This window comes from Panthera leo, chromosome B2 (genome assembly GCF_018350215.1).
Source record: "Panthera leo isolate Ple1 chromosome B2, P.leo_Ple1_pat1.1, whole genome shotgun sequence".
Lineage (NCBI taxonomy): Eukaryota > Metazoa > Chordata > Mammalia > Carnivora > Felidae > Panthera > Panthera leo.
This window is the reverse complement of record NC_056683.1, coordinates 69,428,135-69,443,560: the sequence shown is the minus strand read 5'-3', so window position 1 is coordinate 69,443,560 and position 15,426 is coordinate 69,428,135. Positions and strand designations below refer to the sequence as shown.

The following is a 15,426-nucleotide window of genomic DNA, read 5'->3' as shown; positions in this document are numbered from 1 at the left end:
ACCCAGAAATGACAAATCAGCCAGACCCCTTTGTTCCAGGTAATAACACTCACATAAACCATGTCTAAACTTAGTCATTCAACAAATATCCCCAAGTTCCCCCACCCAGCCGCCCACCACCTCATGCCAGGCATTGTGCTAACCCTACAAATACAGCAGTGATGAGAAAAAGCACACTCCTGCAAGCATGGGCTTTAGGTCCTACAGGGAAGACAGGCTGCTTAAACAATTACAATTTGGCTCACAAATGCTGTGAAAAGTACAGAATAGTATAGTTCCCCAGCAGGAGAATCTAACCTAGTCTAAGGAGGCAGTCAGCAAAGGCAGAAAGGGTATTAAAACTACATCAGAAAAAAAGAATAGCTCACAACCAGACAAAAAGGATTGGAAGAACATATCCTACAGAGAGAAACAACACGTGTAAAAGCCTAGAACTGAAAGAGAACAAGGTGGATTCGAGTAAAGTGAAAGAAATTTTGCGCGTTTCAGTGCAGAATGTCGAGGACATAGTGATGACAGGTTGGGCTAGAGAAGAAAGCAAGTGCCAAATAGTGGAGAAACTTGCAGCCTATTTTAAGAGCTGTAGATTTAACCTGAAGTAAATGAGAAGACTTGAGTCTGGGCTGCGATCTAGCTTTGAAAGTGGCAAGGCTACAACTCTAAACATGGAGTCTAACTGGGATAAATCAGGCAGGACCAAGGTCAAGGCTGCAACTCTAAACACGGAGTCTAACTGGGATAAATCAGACAGGACCAAGGTCGTGGCACTGGACTGGAGAGAAGTAGAAAGAATCCAGAGATACAAAGTAGAGTCGCCCTAATTAGGGGATTACCTGGACATTCACGATACCTCCCTGGAATGCATCTCAGACAAAGAAGATGGTTGTGACACACAGTGAGATTCAGAGCCTCATACGAGGAAGAGCAGGGCTGATGATGTCCACCTGGAACACTGCCCTCACCTGAGCCCAGCCTCCGGAGCTCCTTGTTTCTTTCAGGCCCAGGCCCTCCCTGGTACTCCTGTGGCCCTTCCTGCTCCCTCTCTCCACCCCCATTCCTATGGGAGCCAGCTCTTGTGATAACTGAGATGTTTACATGTCTAAAGGATTGCCTTGTCACTACTAAAGCCATTTACTATATTCTGAGCTTTTTTTAACCTTAATTTCTCTGTATGTTGATGGTCTGTAATATCAGAAGATTAATTCAATTTTTATGTAATGAGTAAAGCATCTCTGATGTGTAATTATAAATGTACTTTATTTTGGAGGCTCTCATTAGAATCCATATTAAATTAGAGGCACATTTTCTAACATTCATGTACATTATGCATGTATGTTTCAAATAAACTGCAATTTTAAGAAAATTTCCATTATATTTGATAATTTATATCATAAAAGCCTATGTAAAAACTAAGATGAGAAATACTTATGCATTCATTTTCCATGCTCTTTCAGCATCCGTAAAACAGTGAATGCCCCAACATATAAACACTGAGCTCCAAAACCATGACTGGATGTCAGTTATTTGTGATGTCTCCTCAGTATGTGGTTTGGGACAGGGTGGCATGGGACAGAGGCTGAGTAAGCTGGGACCAGAAAAGTAGCAGCAATCAGGAGACAAAGACAAGCTCCGTGCTGGGTCTGGCAAAGTGCACACAGGTCACTACGATGTCCAGCCCCTTCATGACCCCTCATCAACACCAATGTAGCTAAAAGCCTTTTCCTGAATCCAGGCTCATACAACATGAGAAGTAGGATCTCGGGCAGGTAATGGGAGTACTGAGGATTGGATCCTCAGAGTATAAAGCAGTAAAGGGGGGGTGCCTGGGTGGCTCAGTAGGTTGAGCGTCTGACTTCGGCTCAGGTCAAGATCTCGCGGTTCGTGAGTTCGAGCCCCGCGTCAGGTTCTGGGCTGATGGCTCAGAACTTGGAACCTGCTTCCGATTCTGTGTCTCCCTCTCTCTCTGCCCATCCCCCGTTCATGCTCTGTCTCTCTCTGTCCCAAAAATAAATAAACGTTAAAAAAAATTTAAAAAATAAATAAATAAATAAAGCAGTAAAGGGGACAACAGACCAGGGGGTGGGAAAACTTAAGCATTGTCAGCTAGAGGGAAGGGAAGCTTCTAAAGCCATCTAGTCAGTCAGTTGTTTCCCAGGACCCCAAACTTAGAAAAGCTAAGTCCAACTGAAAATAATAGTGCTGCTGAGCACACCACCACCACCCACCTCCAAACATTCTAGATATGAGCTCTGCATTCAGTGAACATTTACTAAATAAACATGGAAATCAATGAACTAATCTGGTTTCATTGTCTCTCACTTTCTTTTCACTATAGCCATCTGCTCATCCAGGGCCTATCTCTCATCTATGAAGACAAAATTGAAGGGGGGAGTGGGGCGCCTGGGTGGCTGTGTCGGTTGAACATCCGACTTCGGCTCAGGTCATGATCTCACAGTTCATGGGTTTGAGCGCCGCATCAGGCTCTGTGCTGATAGCCCAGAGCCTGGAGCCTGCTTCAGAGTCTGTGCCTCCTCCTCTCTCTGCCCCTCCCGTGCCCATGCTCTATCTATCTCTGTCTCTCGCCTGGGTGGTTCAGTTGGTTAAGTGACTGACTTCAGGTCACGATCTTGCGGTCCATGGGTTCGAGCCCCGAGTTGGGCTCTGTGCAGACAGCTCAGAGCCTGGAGCCTGTTTCGGATTCTGTGTCTCCCTCTCTCTCTGCCTCTCCCCGGCTCATGTTCTGTCTCTGTCTCTCGAAAATAAATAAACATTAAAAAAAATTTTAACTATAGGGGAAAAAGCATATATCTGACACTTCATCTATCCACTTCCCTCCCATGAATGCCAAATTACTGTATAATTGCAACTGCCCAGATTCCCCTTGTTTGTCCCACCTTCACGCACACATATACACACTCAAGTTTTAATCCTAAATCTGCTCATTGAAGTTCAATGTCATTTATCTCACTAATAAGGCCCTGCCCCTGCTACTATGTCCTCTTCAATCCCTAGTCAACAATTAAAAACACCCACTAGTGCCTGTTAGTGGCCAGTCTCTATGCTCTGGGTCTCCCTCACTTACCTACTCAGACACATGAAATTCTTGCCAACGTTATGAAGCCATCGTTAACAGGAAGCTGTTGTAGAACAAAGAACATAGTTTTTCTCACTCATTTCCTCCCCTATAGATCAAGAAGACTCTCGGCTAAAGAAAAAGTAGCGCTGGTCGAATTTATTCATGACCTCCATCCCTTCTCCACTCTACAAATTAGGATGTGCTCAGATACAAGGAAGGAAACACATGGACACAATGGATTAAACCCTTGTTTGTCTTTTTAAACATTCCTAATAAAGTAATCCTAGCGTTGCTTCGATTGCTTAGCAATGTCAGGAAGGACCCAGGTTCTTTTCACCCAACTATTTCACTATCCTGAATGTGCTGGCATTAATTTCAATATTGCCTCACAGTTGCAAACTGGCTACCACAGATCCAGTCTCTGTATCTTCAATTGGCAGTGCTGCATACAGGAAACAAGTGGCTGACATAAAAAAAAAAAAAAAATTTAATTGTTCTCTTTCATGAGCCTCAGTCTCTTCATACAAAGAGGCAAATCTTTATCAAAAGTTCAGAAGATTGCTTTTTACCTTTCACTGGCCCCTGCCCAACCTTAGAACAATATTGACAAAACAAATCTAAGCCCTTCATGGATTAACCCACTGGGAATAAGCACATCTCTTCAAAACAAAATTGGAGTGCTTTAGGAAGGAAGCAGAAAACTAAATATTGAGTAGACAACTAACTGCACCTGCCACACGTCACTCAAAATGATTTTGGGAAATGTGTCAATGGATTATCTGGGCTTCTTTGATCCTTCCTCCCTTCCTTCCTCCCACTACTAAGGAGCATTTAAGTAAAATTACAATGTAGCAGAATTCTAAGAACAAGTTCTATTTATCCCTTCTGTGTACAGTCTGTGTATTATTATATTTAATAAATATGATAAAGAAGTATATCTCTCTCTAAGAAGCTGTGGGAAAATAAATCAGAATAAAGACATAGCTGGGTTCCCAAAATGCTGGATAAATGATATCATACTTTCTTATTTGTTTACTTTGCCATTTCAGCTCTGCTTTATTGAATTCTGGGTTGCTCAGTTGTTTCAATGGATAGTTGATGCTATAAATTAAGTTCCCCAGCCTCTGTCAATCTGTCAAGAAGCATCCCATTCAACATTTATTGAGGGCCTGCTGTCTCTAAACACTTGAGAACAGTTGCATATGTAAAGCAATCCTGAAAATCCCAATAAACAATATTTGATAATCTAAATATATCTGGAGTGCCTGAGTGGCTCAGTGGGTTCAGCGTCCGACTTCAGCTCAGGTTATGATCTAATGGTTTGTGAGTTCGAGCCCCTCTTTGTGCTTTCTGCTGTCAGCATGGGGGGCCTGCTTCAGATCCTGTCTCTCTCTCTCTCTCTCTCTCTGCCCCTCCCCAGTTCATGCTTTCAAAAATAAATAAAAATGTTAAAAAATTATAAATATATCTATAATATAGTTTTGAATCTCAGGTATGGAGTTTTCTTAGAGTAAATTACATCAGTCTTTCAAATTATATGTCTTTATCTTTTTTAATGTTTATTTATTTTTGACAGAGACACAGAGCATGAGCAGGGGAGGGGCAGAGAGAGATGGAGACACAGAATCCCAAGCAGGCTCCAGGCTTCAAGCTGTCAGCACAGAGCCTGACGCAGGGCTCCAACTCAAGAACTGTGAGATCATGACCTGAGCCGAAGTCGGACACTTAACCGACTGAGCCACCCAGGTGCCCCTCAAATTATGTATCTTTAAATAACAGCTGTGTTCCTTTTTTATTTTCCTATCAACCTAATACCCCCCTTTGTTAGATTTTGTTCCTTCCCCTTTAATAGCGACTCTATTTATCTGAATCCATCTATTTATTCTTCATTTTTCAAGTTTAAGCTAACAGATGGAGAGACAAGTTACTTCCAAACATCTGTGTGGAAACGCTTTACCTATAGCTCCTGCTGCGAGTAAAACTGATTTTAATTGTAAGGTAGTTGAAGATTTCTCTCACAGGCATTGTAAGTGAAAGTTTTCGGTGTGAGAACAAGTTCTCACCTAGGTTCTCACTGTCAGGCATACTCATGTTCCAAAGAAATCATGCACACCACTAGAGCAGTGGTATAAACAGACCCTTGACGGTAAACAATGGTTTTGATATCACAGATGTTCTTAAGAGTCTGTTTAAGATTACTGGAAATGTTTGTGTGCCATTCTATTAATCCTATAACTGCACATAAAATAATTAAGAATATTGATTGTGTTTGCATTCATTGAGTACAAAGAGCCCATTACCTAGAAAGACTCTAGAGAGACTAAAATGTGGCTATAAATTCTATAACACTATTTTCACTCACATAATAATGAGATTTTAGTAACGTCTGTGTATTAGGTTAGCAGATTTTCCTGATAATACTCAAAAGTAAAGTTAGCAAGTACCCTATTACCCACAGCAATCATATGTGTACTACACCTGCTAATGTGTAGTCATTAGGTGACATTCCTAATGGGACAGTCATATTCTTTTCGTGGCTCCTTTTCCCATGCCCACCCCTGGAATGGTGGGACCCCCAATGCCGCCAACCTCCCAGCTCCGTCCTCCCTGCAAGTCTCATCCTTGGCTGAGACTTCAACTATTACTTAAATGTCAGTGGATCCTACGTCTATGTCTGTATTTCCAGCCTGTTCATCATCCCCTTTGACTCTAAGAACCATCCTTCCACCTTCCTTCTACATAATCTCTATATATTCAGGAACTAGCCTATACTCAGACAAACCTTAACTCCACATTTTATCCTATAAACTTATTTCTGTGTTCACTTTTAAGATTCAAAGCATTGCAATAAATTCAATAAACGGGGATTGGAGACCTCACTATCCCAAATGCCTCCATGTCCCTAATCACTCTCTGACATCATTTACAAATATCTGAAGTGTCTACTCTGAAATCGTTCCTAAATGTCTCACCTCCTTTCAGTTCTATCATGGATCGATTTCAATTCATCATTCTTCACATGGGTTTTGGTAAAATGTTTAAAACTGGTATCCTTCCCTCGAATCATTGCTATGACCAGAAACACCTTCTTTGCTCCATGGCCATGTGACAAATATTTACTGAGCACCGACTGTGTGTCAGGCTTTAGGGTGGGCATTTAGTAGAGGGTGCTCAGCAAATCAAAGACCCACTCCTCAGTGAACTTAAACTTTAGTTCAGGAGATAAGGCACCAACTAGGTAAACAAACAAATAGTCCACAGGGGATGTTTGGGTAAAAAAAAAAAAACAAACTAGTGGGGAATGCTATGTGTATAGAGTGGTCATTGAGGAGGTGTCATTTCGATTTTTTAAAAATTTTTTAATGTTTATTTTTGAGCGAGAGAGACAGAGAGAGAGAGAGTGAGAGACAGAGCATGAGTGGGAGAGGGGCAGAGAGAGAGGGAGACACAGAATCCAAAGCTGTCAGCACATAGCCTGACATGAGGCTCAAACTCATGAACCTGAGATCATGACCTGAGATGAATTTGGACGCTTAACCAACTGAGCCAACTAGGCACCCCCAGGAGGTGTTATTTAGAATAAGACCTCTAGGAAGGGAAGAAGCCAGTCACGAAGAGAGTCAAAGAGACAAACATAACAAAGGTCCAAGGCTGGAAGGAAGCCCATGGTAACTAGGGCAAGGTGGGAGAGGTAAATAGAGGTGAAATCACCCACAGCATCACAGGCCACGATCATAAGTCTGAATCTAATGTGAAGCATGATTGGAAGCCAGGTAGAAGTTTTCAGCAAAGGAGTCACATGATCTGGTTTACATTCTTTAAAAATCACCAGAATTGTTTCCCAGTCCCAATACAAGGGTCAATTCTGTGCATCAAAAAAGTTGTATGGCTCCTGATGAATGGAGTAACCACAGGTTCCAGCTTGCTCAAGTGAGTCCTGGTTTCTGCCTATTGTCCCAGTGTAATTATTAAGAGTTCCCTGCTTTCAACTCTCACAAGGGTGGTAGGGAGACCATAAATCGCACAGTCAACTTACTATAGGGAATAAAATAAAACAGTCCTTGGGTTGACATTCAAGGCCCTTCTGAACCTGGTCCCAATTCACCTCTCTTCCTTTCTCCTACAATGTGTTCTGGCCACTTCTGAAATGTAATGCTGCAAGTATCCTAAAAAGGCAAGTATCCTGCCTTTGATTATGTTCCTGCCTGTTGCTGCACATTCTGTGACCACTGACTAGTAGATAGATCCTTGAGGGCCAGACCTGAGAAGTCTTGCCAAAAACCAGGCAGAATGAATGGCTTCTTCCTCTGTGCTTTGTCAATATCTTTATTAAAGTATTTATCATACTGAGTAAATTATTTAAAGGTCCAATTTCCTGCAAGAATTGTAGGTACTCAATGGTAGGACAGCACCTTAAGTGGTTTTTTTTTTGGGTCCTCACCACCCACTGCATACTGGTCCATTGTTGGTCCTTGGTATATGACTGCTGGATGAATTATTTAATATAAGTGTAACATAACATACATAGTAAAATGATAAGGTTGAGTAATGAGATTTTAAATTTTTTTTATCCAGTAAACTTAAAACATTACTGCCTTCACATCTACATTACTTTCATTCTCCAACTCCACCCCAATGTCTAATGTAGCCCCATTCATTAGGAAGTAACAATAAACTTTTAATGAACAACTACAAATAAAAACATCTTTATAGGGCAAGAAGAAGTCTAGTTTTAGAAAACTAACCAATTTCTAAATAATTGTGAAGGTTAAATAAAACAGAATTGGTATAACCACTGTAGAAAATGGTATGGGGTTTCCTCAAAAAATTAAAAATAGAAATATTATATGATTTAGTAGTTCCACTGTTGGATATTTACCCGGAGAAAATGAAAACTTAGCAAGAAAAGATATATGTACCTCTATGGTTTTTTTCAAGTTTTTATCTAAATTCTAATATATATATATATATATATATATATATATATATATATATATATATTAGCAATTTTACCATAACCATAAATAACCATAACCATAAATATAGCAATTTTACCATAACCATATGGTTATGGTAAAATTGCTTTCAGGTGTGGAATTTAGTGATTCATCACTTACATATAACCCCTATGTTTATTGCAGCATTATTTACAATAGCCAAGAAATGGAAGCAACCTAAGTGTACATCAATAGACAAACGTGTAAGGAAAATGTTATACACACACACACACACACAGAAAGAGAGAGAGAGAGGAGAGATAGAGAAATATTATACAGCCATAAAAAGGATGAGATCATGTCATCTGAGGTATGATACTACCCTAGAAGGTATATCCTAGGGCATTATACCACCCCCCCCCAGGGTATTATATAAGTGAAATAAGTCAGACTGAGAAAGTAATTACCATCTGATTCCTCTCATCAATAGAGTCTTAAAAAAAAAAAGAATAAACAAACAAAAAGCAGAATCAGACCCTTGACAACAAATTGATAGTTGCCAGAGGGGAGGGGGCCAGGAGACTAGGTAAAATGAGTGAAAAGGGAGGGAGATACTGGCCTCTGTTATGCATTAAGTCACAGAAATAAAAGACACAGCATAAGGAATAGAGTTGATAATATTGTAATAGCAATATAACAGGAGAGATGATGGCTATACTTATGGTGAGCACAGCATAACATATAGAGCTATGGAATCACCGAACTGTACATCTGAAACTAATGTAACATTGTGTGCCAACTATACTCAATTTATTTATTTATTTATTTATTTATTATTTATTTATTTATTTTATTTTTTTTTTTAAGAAAGAAAGAGAGTAAGGGGAAGAAGGGCAGAGGGAGAGAAAGAAACAATCTCAAGCAGGCTCCATGCTCAGCCCGGTAGCCCAAGGCAGGGCTCGATCCCACGACCCGGGGATCATGACCCGAGCAGAAATCAAGAGTCAGACACTCAACCAACTGAGCCACCCTGACACCCCTATACTCAATTTTTTTAAAAATTATACTAAATTAAAAATAAACAATTAAAAAAAACCAGAATGATGTATTACCAGAAGACAATTTCATACACTCACCAGTCTCAAGCAATCCTGAACACATCCTGCTCAGAAGAAGTTTTTGACGTAATTGCAGAACTTCAGTTTCCAAGGCTTCGACTTTTGATCTCCACGTTGACTCCTGCTCAGACACCACCTTCGCAAGGTGCTCTGTGTATTCTCTGCTGCTTTTGTCTGCTGGTTTTGAGCGGATAATGGCCACAGCCAGAGCCAGCTTTGAAGTTCTCAAATACCATGCTTGATCATCCATCCTGGCTTTTGTCCCTATGTGTTAGTAAGGAAAAAAGTTACAGAAATTCCTTTTAACTTTTGGAGTGCATTTCATTTGCTCAAAATTGATTTTGCAGAGTACCACTAATTAGTAAGTTTGTAATACAACTTGACACCAAGTAACAGAAAAAAAATTTCTCAGGAACTGAAAAGAGTACGAAAAATATGCAAAAGTAAAATGCACATACATGAATACTAAGTGTATTAAAATCCAAAACCACAGGTTCAGACAATCTGACAAATTCTTGGGGTGGAAAAAACACACATTAATTCATTTAGTGTTTTCTAACCAGAGGCACACTTCAGAATCTCTAAGGGAGGTTTTTAAATACATACATTTACATATATTTGGTCCTAGCTCCCCAAAATTCAGATCTACCAAAGCTGGGATAGGCACTGAGGCTCTTACATTTTGAAGGGTCTACTCTGTAATCAGAACCACTAAATTAAACCATTTATTTAAACGTAAGCCCTTCTGTTCCAACTCATTCTGCTAAGTCGCACAGCCCCTGCTTCCCTATTGAACCATTAATTAACTACTACATTGCTGCCTTTAACCAGGCCCCTCCAATGATACTGAGAACAATCTTTAAAATATTTACTTCGTTTAAATTGTGGCTCTGCTCTGATTCTGTGCCTCCAAAGATTTCCAACTGCCACCATGAGCGTACTTTTCCAAAGTAGTACTACATCACAGTCTAACTATAGAAATGTATCTGTGAGGACACACACTGCCTTCACTGGATGAATACAACAACCGATACCGAAGTATAAACCCCTTGTGGACCTCCACAAGGGGGAGCTTGGCACATATAATGTGCTGCATAAAAATTTGTAATGAATAGCACAATGGTCCAGAAAATTTAGGGCTTTGGTTGCCACATCTATTCTACTAACAAGTTCAAATTCTTTACTCCACATCTCACACTTTATTTTCTTCCATTTCTCAAGCCTATCCTTCCACTGTGGTTAAATCATATTCATACAAACAGATGCACACAGTCTCAGCTCGTTCCCATTCACATCTCTGCTCTGGAATTTTCCCCAGTTGTGACACTATGACTCTCACAGCTGCCAACGTCCTGCTGTGCATCCTTCAAAAAACGATTCATATACCACCATATCAAATCCTTTCAGATTTATTACCACCCACAAAACTGTGTATCTATTTGATATTCTATAGTTTACACTGAAAATACACGATCTAAGAGGAAGCATCATGCTGTTTTATTATAATTAAGAGCAACACAGAAATGTATGTATGATATGCTCATAACAGAATAATTTATAATTGAAAACTGGGGCTAACAACCAAATAGTTAATAATGATACAACCATTCATATGAATACTATCTATCCAAATAGGGTTTTCAGAGATATTCTTTATTAGCATGAGAAAGTACTAATGATATGCTGACTGTAAAAACAGTGGGGGCATAAAATTATATATATGTAGTAGGATCCCAATTATATAAAAAATGGGAAATACAAAAAATGTAAATAGGATTTATCTCTACTATAGAGTGACTGATTTTTATTTTCTTGAAGATACTTCTCTGAATTTTCCTAATTTTCACCAATGAACATATGTCAGATTATAATTAGAAAAAAATTATGAAGAATAGATTTCCAAAAGAAGGTATACCTGCTATACTTTTAGCCTTTCATAGCTATATAATACACCCAGGACTAGATACTGTTAACATAGACAAACTAATTAGAATTATAGCTCCGCGTATTTTAGCTTTCACAGCAACCATTTCACTTGGCTGGTTCATCCCTCATCTGCTGGGTCAGCAATGGTGAACAGCACCTCTCAGTGCTCCAGGAAACACCTGTGTGCCGAGAGCACAGAGCATGGATGACCCTCCCCAAAGAAATAAGCCTACTGGGCACCTGGGTGGCTCAGTCGGTTAAGCCTCTGCCTCTCGGTTTTGGCTGAGGTCATGATCTCAAGGTTTGTGGGTTCGAGCCCAACATCAGGCTCTGCACTGATAGCATGGAGCCTGCTTGGGATTCTCTCTCCCTGCACCTCCCCTGCTCTCTCACATGCTCTCTCTCAAAATAAATAAACATTAAAAAAAAAAAAAGAAGTAAGCCTACTATCAGATGTAACAGTCCTGACAAAAAATAAAAATAACAATAATGAAAATAATAAGTAACTTAAAGTATTTTGGTTAGAAAAGGATCTGATATTTACTTGTGAATGGTGGGAATCCAGGCTAAAACCTGAAAAGAAAAAAAAAAAAAACCTGTTTACTAGCACAAGACAACAAAGTTCTCTGGATAGCAGAAAACACAGCAAACTCCCTGTTGTCTTGCAAAGATATTTAATTAATTGATTTAAGCGAGCAGATTAATTAAATGCTCTGATTTTTATGTCATCATGTGATTTGTTAATAGTCTTCAAACCATGCTGAATATCAGTCAACAACATAAAAGGATCAAATTATAAAGTCCTTCTGGATTAAAACTATCCCAGGGTCACTTGTCTGAACATTAATTAGAATTGTACCACAAGTGAAGAGAAACAATTGCTAATATATATGTTGGTACAGCCTTCTATCATATAAATTACACTAAAAAAACACAAAATTACAACCTACAGCTGGACGGAACCTAGACAGAAGCTTTTTAAACTGCTTCCTCGTATTTTGGAGTGTGTGTGTGTGTTTATAAACATGTGCTGTTTTTATCTAAGAAGAGCATTCCTATTCTCAGAGTGCCATTTGCAAGGTAAAGATAATTCTATTTCCCCTGAAAATTCATGGGAAAAAAAGATGAGCTTCCCAAACACATTCTATACTTAATTGAAGAAAGATCAGTAGTAACTTTCAGAAAGTCTTTTTAAAATTCAATTTATGCTCAAATAATTATCGTAAATAATTAAAACGAACATTTAATGTTCCCCAAGAAGGTATTTAGTGTCTCTGAATTCTTAACAGCAGAAAACACAAAATTTTAACAGTGTTTTTAGAATAGAACATTAGTTCAAAATGAGCTTTCTTTTTCTTTACAATTGGGAACAGACCTTACCATGGCAAGGTCCCCCATAGGGCTACAGAAAAATCTAGTCACATTCCCTAGGACCCCTGTATTCTCCTTCTGGCAATGCATGCAGAAATGGCTACTCTGTAAACAGTACTCTGGCGATGTTTACCTGCCCTATTTTTCCTGCCCTCATTTTCCCCTACCAAACTTTGCATCAACTAACCAATTCTCTGAACTGTCAAACTGTTTTGAATTAGAATTCTGGATTCTTTTTTTAAAGATTTTATATTTTTAAGATTTTATTTATAATCCTGAATTCTAAAGTTTGTTCATCCCTAAGATCACTGATGAAAATTCCATAAACTAAAGAACCCCAGATAATTTCTATATAAGAAGTGAAATTTTAAATTTAGGTAACCAATCAGAATATTTCCCTAATGTGTATCAAACACCTTCAAAATATGTATCCCCCTTTAGGCCAGCAATACAAATTCTAAGATTTTATCTTAAAAAAATGACCAGGACTACATACAAAACTTTGTGCCCATAGATGATCCTATAGGATTATTTATAACTACCAAAACAAAACAGAACCTGTCACCAGCTTGAACACTTAACAATAAAGTGACATAATGCATTAAATTGTGACATAATGTACAATTGAACTGAAAATGTTTTTTAAAACATTTAAAACTATGGGAAAATATTTCCTACATGTTGTTAACTGCAGAGTAAACATAAAACAGTAAGTGAAGTAAAACTGGAAACTGGGGGAGAAATCCATAGACTGAGATTGATATACTGATAGATGTAGAGATAGGAAGCAGGAGGGGAGGAGGAGGGAAAGAAAACAGGTAAAGAGAAAAGGAAGAGGGAGGAAGATAGATTAGGGTTATTCACCAAAACAAACAAAACACTGACTGTGAATTGAGTAAGTCTGATTTCATTTTCTTGTTTATACTTTTCTACAGTTTCCAAGTTTTCCACAATAAATATTTATAAAACATGTTATATACAACAGAAAAATGTCTACTCATACAAATATATTTCCTATCCTATATTTTTCAAATTACATGTTATATGAAAAATGAAGATGCGTTTTAAATGAAGCCTCAAGTCTACAAGCTGTCATTTTATGGTTGTGATGAGAGGTTCCGGCCTGTAGAGCTCACCTCAATTCTGAGACATCTTCAACTGTAAAATACACCACCAGTTCAACTACAGCTTGAGAGAAGGGGAGTGGGATAAGAATGAAATCACAGCACACTAAACCTACTCAGAAATTTTAAACTAGGAGAGTACCTTCAGAATGGAGGAAACACAGTCAATGGAATGAACATTCTGTTCCATAAATTCTCAAATTTCCATCCCTCATCAGCTTTCCCCAAATTCCACCAAGCCTGTGGACTTCAGACCTTTCCATGTCCACAAGTAGATACATGCCCCTTCATTCAGATGTGTTTGGTGTTACTCCCACTAATCCAAAGGACACCGTGGATTTTGGAGGTGGGGCAGAAAAACTTTATTCAATATGACTAACCAGCAGGCTACTAGCCATTTTATTCCCAATGCCATGAACACAGACTGGCTACTAAATACCTGAATGAGTACATGAGTCAGTGAGTGAATTAATGAATGAATATATCAGTATAGGTCAGGCAGTCACAAAAGGCTGCTTGACCAGCTCTTAACCCTGGCTCTCATAAGAAAGTCTTTGTTAATCACATACTAGGGAGCATGGCACTAGAGGGAGAATGGATTAGGAGCGTAATTTCTAGTTAACCTGAAGGGTCACATCAGTTTCTCTTGACTCTGTGACACATCCTTTCCTGACTACTTCCAGTGAATCTACTCCCTCTAAACTTACACGTTTCTACAGTATACCCTTAAACTTTCACCAAAATAATCCTTGAGTAAAGAAAATACAAGAGGGGCACCTGGGTGGTTCAGTCGTTTAACTGTTCAACTTCAGCTTGGATCACGATCTCCTAGTTCTTGAGTTGGAGCCCCATGTCAAGCTCTGCTTTGACAGTGCAGAGGCTACTGGGGATATTCATTCTCTCTCTCTCTCTCTCTCTCTCTCTCTCTCTCTCCCGTCTCTCTGTGCCCCTCCCCCACTAGTGCATGCGTGGACTCTCTCTCTCTCTCTCTCTCTTTCAAAATAAATAAATAAAAACATTTGGGGCGCCTGGGTGGGTCAGTAGGTTAAGTGCCCAACTCTTGACTTCAGCTCAGGTCATGATCTCACAGTTCATGAGTTCGAGCCCCATATCGGGCTCTGCACTGTCAGGGCAGAGCCTGCTTGGGATTTATCTCTCTCCCTCTCTCTCTCTGCCCCTCTCCCACATGATTGCGTGCTCTCTCTCTCTCTCTCTCAAAATGAATAAATTTAAAAAAATTATATAAAAAAAGAAAATACAAGAAAGCTAAAATCTAGTTCATACACAGGTTTATATAAGAGGGTAAGCTATAAGGGAAAAAAGCCAGATTTAATGTCATGTGAACCCTATAATAAATACTTGCCTTCCTCATAAATCAAGAAATGGAAGAACATTCCCTAAATCACTGAGATGAATATGATAGGACAAAGTGAGTACAGGAGGAAGTTCCTATGTACTATGATGATGGAATATGCAATTATCAAATATCAGTCCGGGACAGGGCAGAGTTATGGCAATGCCAGAACAGTGAGATATCACAAGATTTTCTGGATAATTAATTTCAGTAAAGTTTGGACAAGGTCTGACATCTGATTTTTGGATTAGATCCAGCTGAAAATTCTCTAATTATTGTTATAGTTTCAGCACACACTTACTGTGAAGTGCTCAGCAGATTAACATCACGTGAAATTTTACATAAAAGAATCAGGAGTTACTCAAGATTTCAAATCTCTCCACTGTATTAAGGGGGCCTTTAAAACACTTCCCAGCAAAGAGAATCTGTTGAGGACAAGAGGCAAGTAAAGATAAAAGGATCCTTGCATTTTCCTCTTGCTGAAAAAGTTAACTAATCCTAGATTTTAATTGTCTCCAGA

At 39.0% G+C, this 15,426-nt stretch overlaps 1 protein-coding gene across 1 annotated transcript in view; it reads right to left on the bottom strand.

Annotated features, from left to right (window-relative positions):
• The window catches only part of MEI4 (meiotic double-stranded break formation protein 4), a 210,399-nt gene that overhangs the window by 172,322 nt on the left and 22,651 nt on the right, over nt 1–15,426 (bottom strand). The window contains exon 2 of the mRNA XM_042939207.1: nt 9,150–9,395. Within this exon, the coding sequence (XP_042795141.1) occupies nt 9,150–9,381 (232 nt within the window). The 5' untranslated portion in view covers nt 9,382–9,395. The remainder of the gene's footprint in view (nt 1–9,149; nt 9,396–15,426) is intronic.